This window comes from Hippocampus guttulatus, chromosome 5 (assembly GCF_054856545.1).
Source record: "Hippocampus guttulatus isolate MCC_2025c chromosome 5, RoL_Hgut_1.0, whole genome shotgun sequence".
Lineage (NCBI taxonomy): Eukaryota > Metazoa > Chordata > Actinopteri > Syngnathiformes > Syngnathidae > Hippocampus > Hippocampus guttulatus.
In genome coordinates, this window is record NC_141265.1 from 23,664,931 (window position 1) to 23,684,080 (window position 19,150).

At 45.2% G+C, this 19,150-nt stretch overlaps 1 protein-coding gene across 5 annotated transcripts in view; it reads right to left on the reverse strand.

Annotated features, from left to right (window-relative positions):
* The window catches only part of ptar1 (protein prenyltransferase alpha subunit repeat containing 1), a 52,667-nt gene that overhangs the window by 24,997 nt on the left and 8,520 nt on the right, over window positions 1-19,150 (reverse strand). For 2 of the 5 annotated variants that reach the window (XM_086110526.1, XM_086110524.1), the window contains exons 2-4: window positions 8,203-8,269; window positions 4,458-8,117; window positions 1,622-1,726 (exon numbers count right to left, since the gene is read on the reverse strand). In XM_086110526.1, coding sequence (XP_085966652.1) covers window positions 1,622-1,726; window positions 4,458-4,564 — 212 coding nt within the window. In that variant the 5' untranslated portion in view covers window positions 4,565-8,117; window positions 8,203-8,269. The remainder of the gene's footprint in view (window positions 1-1,621; window positions 1,727-4,457; window positions 8,118-8,202; window positions 8,270-19,150) is intronic. The other 3 variants (XM_086110523.1, XM_086110527.1, XM_086110525.1) reach the window with 2 other exon arrangements.

Genomic DNA, 19,150 nt, shown 5'->3' on the forward strand with positions numbered 1-19,150 from the left:
CGTGGCTGTTGAAGGAAGCCTCGGTTGCAGCTCCTCATTCAGAAGAATGGGACGGTGTGCTTGTGAAAATGTTTACCCCGAGTTCCAATATTAAAAACATTGTTTTTGGATTTGAGGAGGGGCGGCACGGTGACCAGTGGTGAACGCACCTCACAGGTTCGATCCCGGCTCTGGCCTTCCTGTGTGGAGTTTGCATGTTCTCCCCGGGCCTGCATGGGTTTCCTCCCACATTTCAAAAAACATGTATGGCAGGCTGCTTGAACACTCTAAATTGTCCCTAGGTGTGAGTGTGAGTGTGAGTGCGGATGGTTCGTCTCTGTGTGCCCTGCAATTGGCTGGCAAGCGGTTCAGGGTGTCCACCCGCCTACTGCCCGAAGACAGCTGGTAAAGGCTCCAGCACCCCCCCGCGACCCTTAGGAGTATAAAGCGGATCGGAAAATGGATGGATTTCAGGAGACTTTGGCAATATTAAAAATATTGTTTTTGGATTTGAGGAGACTTTGGCTGCTTCTAAATTAATGTATTTTAATGCGGCTTCCTATAATGCCTAATTATTGGCCTAATTTTGCAGTATCGGACCAATAAAAGTGACATCATTGTTTCCCTCATATTGGGCACTTATCGTGCATCCCTTTTGAAATCTGCGAGTTGGCTGGCAACCGGTTGAGGGTGTCCCCCACTTACTGCCCGAAGACAGCTGGGATAGGTTCCAGCACCCCCCACGACCTTAGTGAGGATAAAGCGGTCGGAAAATGGATGATGGATCCTTTTTGAGCTTTGCATCTATAACAATGTCCACAATTTGGACACACCACAGAACACTTTTCCACTTTGCTTCAGTCCATCTTCGATAAGCTCAGGCCCAAAGAAACCGGCGGCATTTCATGTAGTAGATAAATGGCTTTTGTGTTCGAAGTTGCTCTGACAGATTTGTTGACAGTGGTTTTCTGAACTGTTGCTGAGCCTATGTGGTGATATTCTTCACACATTGATGTCAGTTTGTGATGCAGCACCTCCTGAGGGATGGAAGGTCACGGGCATTCAATGTTGGTTTCGGTCTTGCGGCTTACATGCAATAATTTCTTCAGATTCTCTAAACCTTTTAATTATATTATGGTATGTACATGTTGGAATTAAATTCCTCACAATTATAGATTGAGTAACAATGTCCCTAAACTATCTTCTCACTCATTTCTTCACTACGAGATGAACCTTGCCCTGTCTTTGCCTGTGAATCACTGAGCAATTCGGGGTATCTCCTTCTATATCCAGTCATGGCACCCACCTGTTCCTTGTTCACCTGTTCACCTGTGGGATGTTCCAAATAAGTGTTTGATGAGCATTCCTCAACTTTGACAGCCTTTTTTCTCACAGGTCCCAGCTTTTTTGGAAGATGTTGCAGCCATCAAAGTCTAAGTTACATTATAATTTGCTAAAAACAAAAAGTGTTTAGCCATTTGACCATAAAAAGACTTAAATAAAAGTGTACTTCAATAAAATATAGTTTGAACATGATTAGAAAATCACTGTGTTCTAATTTATGTTTAACACAATGTCCCAACTTCATTGGAGTTGTGTTTGGTTTGTAATAATCACGTGACACAAGATAGGTAGATCTTACCGATGTATCCACGTCTCTGGGCTCTTGGGGAATTTAGTGAGTGCCAGCTTGCCTAGGTAGAGGTCCTTTTCTGCTTTAAGTACTCCAGACTGAATCAACTCCTTCCTGCAAGTCATACATCACAGTTGACCAACATAACAATACAGTACACCTTTCAAACAAATTTATGGCTGTGTATAATAACATGGAAGTAGATTCTCTCACTCACTCACTCCCTCTCCCTCCCGAGTTCAATTACCAAATGAACAGACTTGTTAACGTTGGCATCCAGCTTACTCCCCAGGCACAAACCTCACCAACAACTCTCCATCCATTTTGCCTCCCTCCTTCATCTAAAATCTCTAGGAGTTCTTTAAAATGTAACCTCTAAAAAAGGCCAAAAATTGTCATGAGGGCCTTCCCTCCAGCGTCCACACCTGCTGTCAACGTTCATCAGCAAACCAGACTAATTGCCAAGTCTCTGTCAGATTATTGACCTTGTTTGCTGCTCAAGTGTTGTTTTCTAGACCTCTTGATCTCACATTGTCATTTTTGCTCTCTAGTCCCTCGTTTGTAAGTCCTGTTATTAATTTGTCTTTGACCTTGCTCTTGTTTAGTTTCGTTGACTCTTGTCATTTCGTTTATATTTTCGGCTTTACTATATTGTCTTGCCTTTTGCAGGCACTTTGTGTTTCTGCATTGTTTTTCCTAGGTCATTGTGACCATCGATTTCTGTTTATATTTTGTCGGTGCGCTTTTTCAGAAAATAAATATTTTTGTTCGGGATTTTGTTTGTGTCTATGTTTGCGGGATCCAGTCACCATTCTGTTAGTGGACGAACTGTTTCAAAATGTTCAAGATGACATATAAGATCAAAGCTTTTATTTTGTCGCACGATGGTACCATAAGGACATCCTTTTTGCCAAGAAGACAGAGGTTTTTGCTACTCTAAAATTTCATGAAAACATTCAACTTTGCTCACACACCAAATCAGCCATCTCGTTACCTCTGCGCCCCGCGTCCCAGACACATAATTTTCCCGCCAGACCCACAGTTCCAAATAATGTGCGTTTCTGGGACGCAAGGAAATTTCTCAGTCGATAAATAAATAAATAAAAAATAACGTACGGTAAATCTTTTTTCCAGCAACGATTGCAGTTTGACAATCACCGCCATTGTTGTCGCGTAAAGTAATCTCGCGTGACGAGATTTCCGTTCTCGCGAGACGAGATTGGCCTTCACCTTGTGGAAAGCAGACAATTGCCAAGTTGTGTAACGTTAAAACAAATGTTGCGAACAAGTGTTGCGAAAGTTTATTGCGGAGATATCAAAGAGGAAGCAGCTAAAGTTGGATAGTTTTTTGCGATAATAAGTTGACTTTGAGAAAGCCTTGCATCATTGGAAGCAGAGTAAAGAGAAGAGAATTTATGAACTCTCAGACTGAACCATGGGATGAGATAAGAACCTATTTCTCAGCAAATCTTGTATGCTTGAATTATTTAAATTTTTGCAGCATTTGTTTATAAGACATAAACCTATTATCAATGAATATGGTTGTTGTTTGTGTTATTATCATATGCAATTGAATAAGTAGACCATTTCAGAATTCGAAATTTGGGAATCTCTAAAAGCATAATGGGACTCATACTTTTCTGATCAGCGAGTCACTTGGACTCGCAGGGCTCAAACTGTAAAATTATCACTGCAAACGTGGCAAAATATTTTATTAGTCTATGGACCCGCTTTTTAAAAAGGTGGCGCAGAGCGCCCCGTGGAAAGTTTGAAATGAAACCAGCTCCTGTTGTATGTTTCATCGAGATCTATGAAAGTTTGGAGGCTTATGTAACAGGCCAAAAACTCTCTTGAAGTCATATCCTAACCCGACAAGGAAGTTTGCCGTTTTGACCAGTCTCTACTCAGGCCCTAATAATTAATGATGAGCTTGCTTACTCCAAGGTCCTCTGTCGCTGGGTTCCCAAAATGCAGCAGCCAAAACAGTGCAGAGCATTAACTGCTCCCTCATCCCAATTATCGGCCAGACCTTGCCAGACTCTTGCACTACAACAACAATGACATGGTAGAGCCTTTTTTACACCAATTTTCCAGGAAACTAGCCCTGGAAAAAATGTTTTTGCGAACAAGTTGAGGAATGAATATGATGATTGAAAGGCAAGGCAATAGTTAAGCCGAAAGTATAAACGAAATGACAAGAGTCAACGAAACTAAACAAGAGCAATGTCAAAGACAAATTAGTAACAAGACTTACAAACGAGGGACTAGAGAGCAAAAATGCCGATGAGATCAAGAGGTCTAGAAAACAACACTTGAGGTCAAAAGGTCTCGTGACTTCTACACTCCCCAACCCTAAAGAGAATGCTCTCTTTAGAATTCTGTTAAAATCACTTCCCAACAATACATCTCTTTAACAAATGGGCCCAGTAAACTCCAAGATATTGGGGTTTAAAGGTTTGCCTCCACAACCCTTTTTGACAAAATCTAAAAAATTCAGTGGACCATATCTCCCAACCCACTGAGGCAGTGTCCGTAAAACGTGGGATGTTTCATCAAATTCTAGTCAGGTTAAAATGTTTTTTTTTTGTCGGGGTGATTTCAGGCTGAATGACTCGTTTACATTCGGTGTTAGGCTGCCACCGCCATGCAGTGGGAAATAGCGGGTTTGGCTAGCTCCGACGTCTGCTTTAAGCTAACTGTTTGCAACCTCTTAACAAAACAAGACCAACTTTCTTACTGTATAGGTATATACCTGTACGCCTCAGATGTTTGGAAATAGATCATGGCCTCATGTCTAAAGCAACAGAGTTTGGAAGTAGTTAAACATGAAACTGTAAGTTCTCACCCATGGGAGGGGCCAAAGGGGTCGAGTGCAGTGTGAGCTGGGCGGCAGCCAAAGGCGAGGGCCCTAGCGGTCCGATCCTCGGCTGCAGAAGCGAGCTCTAGGGACATGGAATGTCACCTCTCTTGCAGGGAAGGAGCCCGAGCTCGTGTGCAAGGTAGAAAAGTTCCGACTGGATATAGTCGGACTTACCTCCACACACAGCCTGGGTTCTGGTACCAGTTCTCTCGAGAGGGGTTGGACTCTATTCCACTCTGGAGTTGTCCACGGTGAGAGGCGCAGAGCAGTGAGACCTGGAGGGGCGTGATTGGGAGGAACGGCCCCCCCGATCAGAACTCGAGTGGTGTTCATTGCCCCCCGCTCAGTGCCTGCACATTGGGGTTCACACCGGTAGACGAGAGGGTTGCCTCCCTCCGCCTTCGGGTGGAGGGACGGGTCCTGACTGTTGTTTGTGCATACGCACCCAACAGCAGTTCAGCATACCTACTCTTTTTGGAGTCCTTGGAGTGTGTGCTGGAGAGTACGCCTGCTGGGGACTCCCTTGTTCTGCTGGGGGACTTCAATGCTCACGTGGGCAACGACGGTGAGACCTGGAGGGGCGTGATTGGGAGGAACGGCCCCCCCGATCAGGACTCGAGTGGTGTTTTGTGATTGGACTTCTGTGCTCGTCACGGATTGTCCATAACGAACACCTTGTTCAAACATAAGGGTGTCCATATGTGCACTTGGCACCAGGTCACCCTTGGCCGCAGTTCGATGATTGACTTTGTGGTTGTATCATCGGATTTGCGGCCGCATATTTTGAACACTCGGGTGAAGAGAGGGGCGGAGCTGTCAACTGATCACCACCTGGTGGTGAGTAGGCTCTGATGGTGGGGGAAGATGCCGGTCCGTCCTGGCAGACCCAAACGTATTGTGAGGGTTTGTTGGGAGCGTCTGGCGGAATCCCCTGTCAGAAGGAGTTTCAACTCCCACCTTTTCCCATGTTCCGGGGCAGGCGGGGGACATTGAGTCCGAGTGGACCATGTTCCGTGCCTCTATCGTTGAGGCGGCCAATCTGAGTTGTGGTTGGTGCCTGTCGTGGCGGCAACCCCCGTACTCGCTGGTGGACACCAGCAGTAAGGGATGCCGTCAAGCTGAAGAAGGAGTCCTGTCGGGCCTTTATGGCCTGTGGGACACCAGAGGCAGCTGATGGGTATCGACTGGCCAAGCGGAATGCAGCTTCAGTGGTCGCCGAGGCAAAAACTCGGGCGTGGGAGGAGTTCGGTGAGGGCATGGAAGCCGACGGCTTCGAGGAAATTCTGGTCCACCATCCGACGTCTCAGGAGGGGGAAACAGTGCACCACTAACACTGTGTACAGTGGGGATGGGGAGCTGTTGACCTCGACTCGGGACGTTGTGAACCGGTGGGCAGAGTACTTCGAAGACCTCCTCAACTCCACCAGCATGCCTTCCTTGGAGGAAGCAGAGTCCGGGGACTCTGAGGTGGGCTCTCCTACCTCTGTGGTCGAAGTCACCGATGTGGTTAAAAAGCTCCTCGGTGGCAGGGCCCCAGGGGTGGATGAGATCCGCCCGGAGTCCCTCAAGGGCCTTGAGTCAAGACTCTGGATGTTGTGGGGCTGTCCTGGTTGAAACGCCTCTGAAACATCGCGTGGTCAGCGGGGAGAGTACCTCTGGATTGGCAGACCAGGGTGGCGGTCCCTCTTTTTAAAAAGGGGGACCGGAGGGTGTGTTCCAACTACAGAGGAATCACACTCCTCAGCCTCCCTGGTAAGGTCTATTCAGGGGTGCTGGAGAGGAGGGTCTGTCAGGAAGTCGAGCCTCAGATTGAGGAGGAGCAGTGTGGTTTTCGTCCCGGCCTTGAAACAGTGGACCAGCTCTACACCCTTAGCAGGGTCCTCGAGAGAATGTGGGAATTTGCCCAACCAGTCTACATATGTTTTGTGGACTTGGAGAAGGCGTTTGACCGTGTCCCTCGGGGAGTTCTGTGGGGGGTGCTTCGTGGGTATGGGGTACCGAACCCCCTGATACGGGCTGTTCGGTCACTATACCACCGATGTCAGAGTTTGGTTCGCATTGCCGGCAGTAAGTCGGAATCGTTTCCAGTGAGGGTAGGACTCCGCCAAGGCTGCCCTTTGTCGCCGATTCTGTTCATAACCTTTATGGACAGAATTTCTAGGCGCAGCCGAAGCGTTGAGGGGGTCCGTTTTGGTGGGCTCAGTATTGCATCTCTGCTTTTTGCAGATGATGTGGTACTGTTGGCTCCTTCAAGCAGGGCTCTCCAACTCTCACTGGAGTGTTTCGCAGCAGAGTGTGAAGCAGTTGGGATGAAAATCAGCACCTCCAAATCTGAAACAATGGTCCTCAGTCGGAAAAGGGTGGACTGCCCCCTCCGGGTCGGGGAGGAGACCTTGCCCCAAGTGGAGGAGTTTAAGTATCATGGGGTCTTGTTCACGAGGGAGGGCAGGAGGGAGTGAGAGATCGACAGGCGGATCTGTGCAGCGTCTGCTGTGATGCGGACGTTGTATCGGTCTGTCGTGGTAAAGAAGGAGCTGAGCCAAAGGGTGAAGCTCTCAATTTACCGTCGATCTAAGTTCTAAGCCTCATCTATGCTCACGAGCTATGGGTCGTGACTGAAAGAACAAGATGAATTGTTTTCTCTTTTAAGATACAACAACTGGAGTTCCTAAATTGTAAAATTCTGTAACTGTCAAAGGAAGTGGACTCTACAAACAATTTCTTTGTAAATAAAAAGCCGATTTTGGTTCAAAACGGAAGTCATGCACAGAATTCACTCCAAGGCTCATGAAGCGTAATAATCAGGCGGATAGATTAAAAAAAAAAGAAAAAAGAAATGAGAAAATGAAGGTCTGCATAAATACTCAAAACCTTTGACATTACAGGGGAACATCTTTTCACAAAGGCATCGGCTGTGTATGAAGGTGACTTGGTTCTGATCTGGACTGAATTCATTATATTTTCTTGCATTTGAATGGGAAATGGGACAAATATCTTTTGCAAAGAGAGTGTTCGACTGAATCAAATTTGTCAACTGAGGTTGTACTGTATTTTTACTTTTCTTTTGCCTTGCATCAACAATTGTGGCCTGTCAATGGTCAAAAGCACATTTTGGGTTTTCAGTCGAAAGATCTTCATTACCATGACATCATGGCCAAAACAGGGTGCGATGAGGGGCCGTGGCAACAGAGACATCGTGGGGCACTGCTCGGGTAAGATTAGACTGAGGGAAAGAACAAGGCAAGCAGACCAATGTTTTGCACTGTTTAGCATTCCAAGCTAACTGGCCATAATGGTGGTGATGACACGGGGTACTGCCTTGAAGTTCGGAGTAAGACTAGGTCCAGCAGTGGTGCTGAAGGCATGCTGAAACTGAATGGAGGTGTATGGCGGGTAGATGAGCCAAAAATCTCCACTGCAGTCAGCCATTGGCCCAGGGCGAGAAAGTTGCCCGGTCACCGAGGACTGCCTCAACGGTGGCTGTGAAAACGTGCACATTCCCTTGGGGGGAACCTGAGAGGTTGCACTTTCAAATTTGGCAAAGTGAAGAAAATGATTCAGCAAACATTTTCTTAAAGTATTATAATTTATTTTGCTGTTTCAGTTTCAGCCTTGGCTTCCCCATTTTCGATTTTTAGTCCATCCCTAATGACAATGACACAATCACATAAATGTTGTGTGCTGTTTTATAGAGAGACAATGAGCTGCCATTGAGGATTTGTGTCTGTACCTGACATTCCATGCAGTGGTGACATCAGGATTAAGCAGCAAGAGGGTGGACGTGATATCCACTAAAGCTGAGGGAAAACAAACATGAACGTTAATGGCAGACACACACACACACATCTATATCTATCTTCATATCTATCGACCGTATTTTCCGCACTTAAAGACGCACTGGATTATGAGGCGCACCTTCAATGAATGGCTATTTTGTAATTTTTTTTCATACATGGGACGCTTCGCATTACAAGGCGCAATCTACAATGCCTCCACTAGATGGTGCTACGCACCTTCCATTCAACTCGAGAGGCATCCGTTCAATTTAAGAGGCGTTCATGACCGCCTCTGAAAAACATAAATTACCGTAAATTCCGGATTACAAGACGCTACTTTTTTCCACACTTTCAACACTGCGGCGTCTAATATGAAGCGGCTTTTTAATTTTTTTTTTCCATCGCGGGAAAAACATAGACCAATAAAATGAATGAGTCTTTCACTTAGGTCCAATGAGATTGTATGACTAATCACAACTTCCGCTCTTTTTGCCATAGCAGGGGAAAAATGTGTTACCCGGCAACAGTCGACCAATAAAATGAATGAGTAGTACACAGGGGTCCAATGAAATTGTATGATTACCGGTAATCACAACTTCCTTATTTCAGTCTTTCTTCGAACCCTGATCAACATGTAGAATACCAGACGAAAAGCATATGATGCAGCTTTTAAACTAAAAGCGATCACTCGGCAGTTAAGGAAGGAAATCAAGCTGCTGCCCGTAATCTTGGCATAGACGAGTCAATGGTGCAAAGGTGGAGGCTCCGGCAAGAAGAACTGAGCCAGTGTAAAAAGACAACCAAAGCTTTTAAAGGTGGGCCGTCGTGGTGTTATAGATTCATGAAACGGAAAAGCCTGTCTATTATGGCACGCACGACGTTGTGTCAGCAGCTCCCTCCTAATTACGAGGACAAACTTGCTTTGTTCCACACATTCACACAAACAAAATAATGCATCAAAACAGAAAATCAAGAGAGGAAATCACAAAATAAATTCAATATCCCCCACACAGAATTTATTTTGTGATTTCCTTGCTTGATTTTATTTGTGGTTCATTGAAGTAAGTAAGTAAGAATTCGTCGACTTCACAGTGCAGAGGTACCGGGTTCAATTCCAGCTCCGGCCTCCCTGTGTGGAGTTTGCATGTTCTCCCCGGGCCAGCGTGGGTTTTCTCCGGGTACTCCGGTTTCCTCCCACATTCCAAAAACTTGCGTGGCAAGCTGATTGAACACTCTAAAATTGTCCCTAGGTGTGAATGTGAGCGTGGATGGTTGTTTGTCTCTGTGTGCCCTGCGATTGGCTGGCAACCGATTCAGGGTGTCCCCCGCCTACTGCCCGAAGCCGGCTGGGATAGGCTCCAGCACCCCCCGCGACCCTAGTGAGGATCAAGCGGTTCGGAAAATGGATGGATGGATGGATGAAGTAAGAATTAATTTACGTTTTCCAGAGGCGGCCATGGATGCCTCTCGAGTGGACCAGAAGAGAAGACACGGAGACGGACAAAGACGTACCGTACCTGTGCAGTATTTGTTGAGACCGTGAAAACCATTAATAAAGTCTTGTTTTAAAAAAATAAATAAATAAAACCACAACCACAGCTCTCCTTTTTCAACAAATACGGGTGCATGTTTGTCCGTCTCTGTGCCTTCTTTTCTTCCGGACAACTCGAGAGGCGTTCATGACCACCTCCGAAAAACGCATTGGCATTTCCTTGATCGTAGCTCCAACAGTACAATCAGATGTCAGTCGTAGTTATTCATTCCTTTGTTGTGTATTCACAAATGATGAAATCACAATATAAATTCTGTTGGGGGGGGGGTTATAGAATTTATTTTGTGATATCCTCGCTTGCTTTTCAGTTTTGATGTATTATTTTCAATTTTTGAAGTTGCATTGATGTAATCGTTAGTTTACGTTTTTCGGAGGCGGTCTTGAACGCCTCCTCGAGTTGAACGGAAGAAGGCATTGAGACAGACAAAGACGTACCTGTATTTGTTGAGATGGTTTTAAGAAAAAACACCACAGCTCTCCTTTTTTCAGAGCTGCAACACAAACTTCTTTAATAAAGCAGCAACACAGTTCACTGAACCAACGGCAAGTTATAACATTGGAAGCATGTATCCAGAAGGAGCCATCTTGGAGTTGACATATTACCGTAATGACCATACACAAGACGCACTGGATTTTAAGGCGCTCGGTGAGCTTTTAAGAAAATGTAAGACTTTGTGGTGCGCCCTATCGTGCGGAAATTACGATATATATATATATATATATATATATATATATATATATATGCAGGGTTACATGCAGAGAATGTGGGCTAAATGGTAACTTCGAAACCCACAGTCACGGTTGACCACGAAACAACTAGTAGCTCAGTGTTCCAACATCCACAAACGGCAACTGCTGTCACAACTTGAGATTGATGAGGTACAACGCAGGTTCCATGGTGAAGGGCCCCAGGCTGCCAGATCAGAGGAGGAGGTCATACCAGAAATTGGGAGGCAAGCCCCAATGAATGCAGATGATGAGATTGGGAGGCAAGCCCCAATGAATGCAGATGATGAGATTGGGAGGCCAGCCCCAATGAATGAAATGCTGAGCGAGGCAGCAACTGACCTGAAAGCTAAGATCATGGCAAGAATGAAAGCTGTGCAACCTAGAAACCGATTACAACGGCTATGTGAAGTACCACCTGAAAGCCTCATGGAAAGTGTGAATGCAGCACCCAGAGAGGTGTGATGAAAAGGCCGATACCCGAGAGGTACATCCAGATGACCATACCTGAAGCACTCGAAACTGCCAAACAAAGGCTCCAAGCCTTGTCCAGCCGCCTAAAGCGGTACACGAAAGAGAATGAGGCCAGACGAATAAACAGGCTGTTCGCAACACAACCTGCGAAAGTGTACGCTCTGTGGCAGGGTCCTAACAACAGAGCTGACCCACCAAGACTGGAAACTGAAAGGTACTGGAAAGGCATATGGGAGAAGGAGGTTGCACATAACAGCAGTGCACAATGGCTGGTGACCCTGAGAGAGGAGCACAGCAACCTCCCTGAACAGAACCCAGTTACCATAACAGTGGCAGACATACAGGAAAGAGTCTCAGATATGAAGAACTGAACAGCACCAGGCCCGGACATGGTCCACACATACTGGCTAAAGAAACTCACAGTACTCCATGAGCGCCTCGCAGCACAAATGAACCAGCTGCTGAGGGATGGGACTCAACCAGGATGGCTAACCGAAGGGCGAATGATCCTGATCATGAAGGATCTCTCAAAGGGTGCAGTCCCATCCAACTATCGGCCAATAACCTGTCTCTCCACAACATGGAAGCTCATGTCAGGCATCATTGCGGCTAAGATAAGTGGACACATGGATCAATACATGAGCGAAGCACAGAAGGGCATTGGTAGAGATACCAGAGGAGCCAAACATCAGCTCCTGGTTGACAGAACAGTCGCACAAGACTGCAGGTCCCGACATACCAACCTGTGCACAGCCTGCATTGATTACAAAAAAGCCTATGACTCGATGCCACATACATGGATCACTGAATGCTTGGAGTTGTATAAGGTGAACAGGACCCTAAGAGCCTTCGTTGCGAACTCGATGAGGATGTGGAAAACCACACTTGAAGCCATGGCAAGCCACTTACCCAAGTGTCCATCAAATGTGGCATATACCAAGGTGATGCACTCTCCCCACTGCTGTTCTGCATAGGACTGAACCCCCTAAGCCAAGTAATCAGCAAGACAGGCTATGGATACCACCTCAGAAATGGAGCTACAATCAGTCACCTCCTCTACATACTTGGCCAATAAATATGATTCTGATTCTGATTCTCTACATGGATGACATAAAGCTGTATGCTAAGAGAGAAAGGGACATAGACTCCCTGATCCACACAACCAGGATCTACAGCAGCGACATCAGGATGTCATTCGGGCTTGCGAAATGTAGTCGGATGGTGACTAAGAGAGGAAAGGTAGTCCGCACTGAAGGGGTCTCACTCCCTGAAGGAACAATAGCAGACATTGAGGACAGCTACAAGTACCTCGGTATACCACAAGCCAATGGCAACCTCGAACTGGCAACAAGGAAAGCGGCTACGGCCAAATACCTCCAGCGAGTGAGGCAAGTCCTAAGAAGCCAGCTCAATGGCAAGAATAAGACCCGGGCAATAAACAGCTCTGCCCTGCCAGTGATCAGATATCCTGCAGGAATAATAAGGTGGCCAAAGGAAGAGATTCAGACCACGGACGTTAAGACCCGAAAGCTCCTAACCATGCATGGAGGGTTCCATCCCAAATCCAGCACCCTGAGACTGTACGCAAGCCGAAAGGAAGGAGGCCGGGGACTAGTGAGTGTGAGAGCCACTGTCCAGGATGAAACATCCAAGCTCCATGAATACATCAAGGAGCAGGCTCCAACGGATGACGTACTCAGAGAATGTCTCAGACAATGGGGAACAGAGGATGAGGCGCTGGAAGAGGGACCATAATGGGGGGACAAGCCCCGACACGGGATGTACCACCGGACCATAACTGAAGTGGCTGATCTCAAGAAGTCCTATCAGTGGCTAGAGAGGGCTGGCCTGAAGGATAGCACAGAGGTACTCATCCTGGCTGCTCAGGAGCAAGCCCTGAGCACCAGAGCCATTGAGGCCCAGATATACCACACCAGACAAGACCCAAGGTGTAGGTTGTGCAAAGAGGCACCTGAGACAATCCAACACATAATGCAGGGTGTAAGATGCTGGCAGGGAAAGCCTACATGGAACGCCATGACCAGGTGGCTGGCATAGTCTACCGAAACATCTGTGCGGAGTATGGACTGGAAACCCCAAGGTCAAAATGGGAAACACCTCCGAAGGTGGTGGAGAATGACAGAGCTAAGAGCCTGTGGGACTTCCAGATCCAGACTGACAAGATGGTAATGGCGAACCAACCAGATATCGTGATCATAGATAAAGGGCAGAGGAAAGCCGTTGTAGTGGATGTAGCGGTCCCAAGTGATGGAAACATCAGAAAGAAGGAACACGAGAATCTCGAGAAATACCAAGGGCTCAGAGAGGAGCTGGAGAGAGCCTGGAAGGTAAAGGTGACAGTCGTGCCTGTGGTGGTCGGAGCACTCGGGGCAGTGACCCCCAAACTAGATGAGTGATTGCAACAGATCCCGGGAACAACATCGGACATCTCAGTCCAGAAATGTGCAGTGCTGGGAACAGCAAGGAAACTGCGCAGAAACCTCAAGCTTCCTGGCCTCTGGTAGAGGACCCGAGCTGAATGAGGGACGGACACCACCCGAGGGGGGGTGAGACGAGGATTTTTTTTATACATATATATATATGAGAGCTGTCAAACGATTAAAATATTTAATCTAATTAAAAATGCAACTGTCATAATTAACTCAAATTCACTAAAAATTGTGATTATTCACGCATTTTGTATCGTTTCTGAATTTCCTTTTATATTTTTTGTCCTATTTTTCCCCATTTTAATGCTCTCATAAACATGGAATCATGAAACAGTTTTCTATGTGCAAAATGCAAATATTTACTGAAATAACAATTTCGATTTTCAATTTAACATGAACATTTTTCACTTGGAGCAGTTATTCATACATAATCTCTCACACAATATGACCGTCTATCAACAACAGTGAAAAAAATATTTTGTCACACAACAGCTGCTTTAACAGCTCTTTTTATGGAATCAAAACAGAGCAATATAACATTCTAAAGTGCACATCTGAGGTAAACTAGCACTCAGCCTATAGTGGATTTAAGCCATGGTTGCATACTTCGTTTTTCTCAAGTTTGCTTTGAACACAGCAGTCAGGCTATGTTGATTCTGTTGGTCCTTCTTGCGCAAAAGTCTCTCTATGGCAGGGGTGCCCAAACTTTTTGGACCGAAGATCTACTTTTCGATCAACTAACCTCCCAGGATCTACCCTTCCCGGCACGCGTGCACACACACGCACGCCATGATGAGAAACAGCCTGAAACTGAGGCATGCGATGCACTTTTGCAGCCTGTTAACTATCGTCGCTCACACCTACCATTTTAAAGTGCTTCCCGGTGCCCTCCTAGATTCCTATTCTTTTTCCGTGCCCTCGGTGAATTGTACACGAAGCAAACTCTGAATGAGAATCATGACGATGATCACGAGCTGCAATTGCAGACTGCTGAGCGCTAACAACCTCCGGTGACGTAATCACACGCCACCGTAAATTCAAGATTTACCTGCTTTTTTTTTTTTTTTGGTGAAAACGAGACCGATAGGATGATTACGGTGCAGCGTACATTAACACTAAAAAGATATATTACTAACATGTTCAAAGACACACAAATGGTTATTTGGGGTTTTTTTTCTCCTCGACACTCCTCGGATCTACTTGGGACCTGTCTGAGATCTACCGGTAGATCAGGATCGACGTAATGGGCACCCCTGATGCTTCGCACGAAAAGGCGCAATCTACAATACGTCCACTAGATGGTCCTACGCTCCTTCCATTCAACTCGAGAGGCGTCCATTCAACTTGAGAGGCATTCATGACCGCCTCTGAAAAATGTAAATTCACTATTACTGTACTTAACTCATTTCCACCCTTTGACGTATAAATACGTCAATTAGCGCATAGCCGCTGCCTCCCCATGACGTATTAATACGTCAATCATGTTTTTTCATGGGTGAGGGTGCAAAAGAGTGATGCAACTTCTCACCAAAGGATTAGGCTTGACGGCAGTGTAGTGGAGAAGGGGCGTATGTGGATAGTCGATTGGAACATTAGCAACTAGCAACGATGCAGAAAAGGAAACAACTAACTAAAAAGGATTGTTTTTTTCGGTATAAAAGCGTCCTCGAAACAAAACAACAAAGGAGATGGTGTTTGTGTGAAAAAGAAGATGACGCTTCGGTCACGTAATCGAAAGCAGTACCCGTCAAACGAACGTCAGCCTGTGCAAACATGGCGTGCTACACGCGGCCCGAATAGCTCACGCCGAGTTTTGAGTTCATCTGATGAAAATGAACATGCTCCACGTCAGAGCATTTTGTGCCTCCTGTGGCGCACATCGCCCACAAATCGTCTCCCGGCGACTTTCAGCGATGGCGGCAAAGAGGCTGAATTTCTTCGCATGGTCCATGCCGGGCACACGTCAGCGATTCGCTGGAATCGTCTCGTAATGATGACGGCGAAGACGATGAATTGGAGAGCGATTTGGATCCGGATCTGTCGGACGAATACGTGCCTTCGGACATAACGGAAAGCAGCTGAGAGTTCTCGCCAGAGCCGCTGGAACGAGGAGCTAACTGCTGACTAGCTTGCAAGTTCCCATTCAAAGCTTCATCACTTCTTATGCCTCATCAGTCACGTTTATGCACCGCTACATTCCCCGCTATACTATAAAGGTAGTCTATGATCTCACAGCATGGATCATAGACTACCTCACAAACCGGGTACGTGAGGTTGCAGAGCTGTGAGTCGGACAGGCTTTTCTGCAGCACTGGAGCGCCGCAGGGGACTGTTCTGGCTCCATTCCTGTTCATCCTCTACACCTCGGACTTCAGACACGCCACTCCAAACTGCCACCTTCAGAAGTTCTCCGATGACTCTGCGATTGTTGGCCTCATTACAGAGGGGGACGATCGGGAGTACGAGGGACTGACAAAGGACTTTATGGACTGGTGCCAGCAGAATCTCCTCCAGATCAACCCTAGGAAAACTAAGGAGTTGGTTGTGGATTTCTGCAGGAAACAGTCCTCACCAGCACCGATGAACATCCAGGGTATGGAAATAGAGAGGGTGACCTCCTACAAGTACCTAGGTGTTATTCTGAACAACAAACTGGACACCCTGATTAGGAAAGGGACGGAAAGGGATATATAGAGAAGACTATTCCTACTCAGGAAACTGAGGTCTTTTGGAGTTCAGGGGTCGCTCCTTAAGACTTTCTATAACTCGGTGGTGGCCTCGGCCATCCATTATGGCATTGTCTGCTGGTCAGGCATCATCTCGGCCCGGGACAGAAAGAGACTGGAGCGACTGGTCAGGAAGGCCAGTTCTGTCCTGGGCTGCTCCCTTGACACTCTGGAGGAGGTGGGCAACAGAAGGATGCTAACTAAGCTAAAAGCTATGATGGACAGTCCCTCCCACCCCATCCAGCCTGCCCTGACAGCACTTGGTAGCTCCTTCAGCCAGAGACTGTTACACCCGCGCTGCAAGAAGGAGAGATACCGACGCTCGTTCCTACCGACTGCTGTCAGGCTGCTGAATAAAAATAATAACAATAATAATAATAATAATTAAATGATGTGAAAAACAATTGTAAATAGCACTGCGATTTATCCATTTTGTATTTATATTGCATTTAATTGAACGGTGTTTGTGTGTTTTTTCTTCTTTCTTCCAACATTCTTGCTGCTGTAGGCTGTAAATTTCCCCAGTGTGGGACAAATAAAGGATATCTTAAAGTTGCCAGTAACACTAATCATTTATGTACGGTTGATGCGTCTCGTAGATGTGGATGAAAATATGCGCCGTAAATGTGCTGACTTGCGTGTCGCCAGAGGTTTTAAAAAAAAACAAAACAAAAAAAAAAAAAAAAAAAACAGGACACATTTGTTCCGCTCAGCTCTGCTAAAACCACTTGTGTTAAATTCATATTCCATTTCATTTCAAATTGGATGCTGAGCAACGTGGAATGAATGGTGTAAATAGCAGTGTGCGAGCATGTGTGTGTGAGAGATGTTGAAACGTAAGTGGAAAGCAACAATAAAATAATAGAAATAAAAGTGTGGTAATTGAACATACTTCTATAAATTACAGATTGTCCAACCAGAAGCCAAAAGATGACGACTCATTGCTTTGGTGGTGGAAAGGTAAATAAAAGTATTGTACCTCACTCTGCAGCAAGATATATTTGCAACTTTTTATGTTTCTATAATTTATAGGTCGTGCATCTGGACGTGGTGGGATGAATCGATGTGGTGACAAACTGGATGGAAGCCAAAAACCATCCTCTCCACAGCTACACTTTCGTTCATTGTTCAATTTGCACTTTTGTTCATAGTTCAATAGTTTTGTTGTGTGCAAATAAATTATTTTGCTACAAAAACATTATTTGAAATGTTCTTTTGTAGGAGGAACACATTATTGAGGTATTTGAGCTGTCACAAAAGCAAAAAATAGTGTAAAACTTGAAATGATGCTTGAAATGTATGCTTTTACAAAAAGCTCATTTCCTCTGGATTTCTGCAGAAAAGCGGCCTTTTCCATCAAACTTAGCAGTTTTCTAATGCTGATTGCCAACGAACGGAGAAAGATAGAAACAAACTTTTTTTCTGCTGAAAGAAGAGAGTCTTACCTTTCTTTTGACAGGTTGCATGTATATATAGCCATAGAACAGAAAATTCTGTGGGCCTTGCAAATCAGTCAAAATTCAGTAAAATGTGAGGGATTAAGGGGGTTGCTCCAGTCAAAAGGGGTGGTATTCAATGACTTAAATGAAACTCCGAAAATTGAAAAGAATGCATCAAAACAGAAAATCAAGCGAGGAAATCACAAAATAAATTCTATATCCCCCCTACAGAACTTATTTTGTGATTTCCTCGCTTGATTTTCTTCGTAGTTTCATTGAGAATTAATTTAATTTACGTTTTTCGCAGGCGGCCATGAACGCCTCTCAAGTGGAACGGAAGAAAACACGGAGACGGACAAAGACGTACAGTACCTGTACTTGCTGAGACTGTGAAAACCATGAATAAAGTCTACGTTTAAAAAAAAATAATAAAACCACAACCACAGTTCAAATTTTTTCAACAAACTCAGGTGTGTCTTTGTCCGTCTCCTTCCCTTCTATTCTTCCGGTCAACTCGAGAGGCGTTCATGACCGCCTCCGAGAAACCCATTGGCATTTCCTTTATCGTAGCTCCAAGAGTACAATCCGATAAGATAAAATGAGAAAACCTTTCATAGTCTAACAATGGAGAAATTCCCACTTCACAGCAGCAAAGTTATGAGAGGAAGAAGAAGAACAACAAAATATATAGGAGCTGCTCGAAAATCAGCCACTCTCGCAGCGCCATCTTGAAGTCAAAATAGCACAACAAGATGTCAGTCATAATTATTTATTCCTTTGTTGTGTATTCACAAATGATGAAATCACAATATAAATTCTGTGGGGGTGGGGCAATAGAATTTATTTTGTGATATCCTCGCTTGCTTTTCAGTTTTGATGTATTATTTTCAATTTTTGTAGTTTCATTTAAGTAATCATTAGTTTACGTTTTTCGGTGGCGCCCATGAACGCCTCTCGAGTCGAACGGAAGAAGGCACGGAGACAGATGTACCTGTATTTGTTGAGACTGTTTTCAAAAATTAACACCACAGCTCGCCTTATTTCATAAAGCAGCGACACAGTTCACTGAACCAACAGCAAGTTATAACATTGGAAGCATGTCTCCAGGAAGGAGCCATCTTGGAGTCGACGTATTACCGTAATGACCCAGACAAAAGACGCACCGGATTTTAAGGCACCCGGTGAGCTTTTAAGAAAATGGAAGACTTTTTGGTGTGCCCTATAGTGCGGAAAATACGGTACTAGTTTACCTTAGATGTGCACTTTATAAATTTAGATTGCTCTGTTTTGATTCCCTAAAAAGAGCTGATAAAGGAGCTGTTGTGTGACAAAATATATTTTCACTGTTGTTGATGGACAGTAATATTGTGTGAGAGATTATGTGTGAATAACTGCTCCAAGTGAAAAATGTTCATGTAAAATTGAAAATCGAAATTGTTGTTTCAGTAAATATTTGCATTTTGCACATAGAAAACTGATCCATGATTCCATGTTGATGAGAGCATTAAAACGGGAAAAAAATAGGACAAAAAATA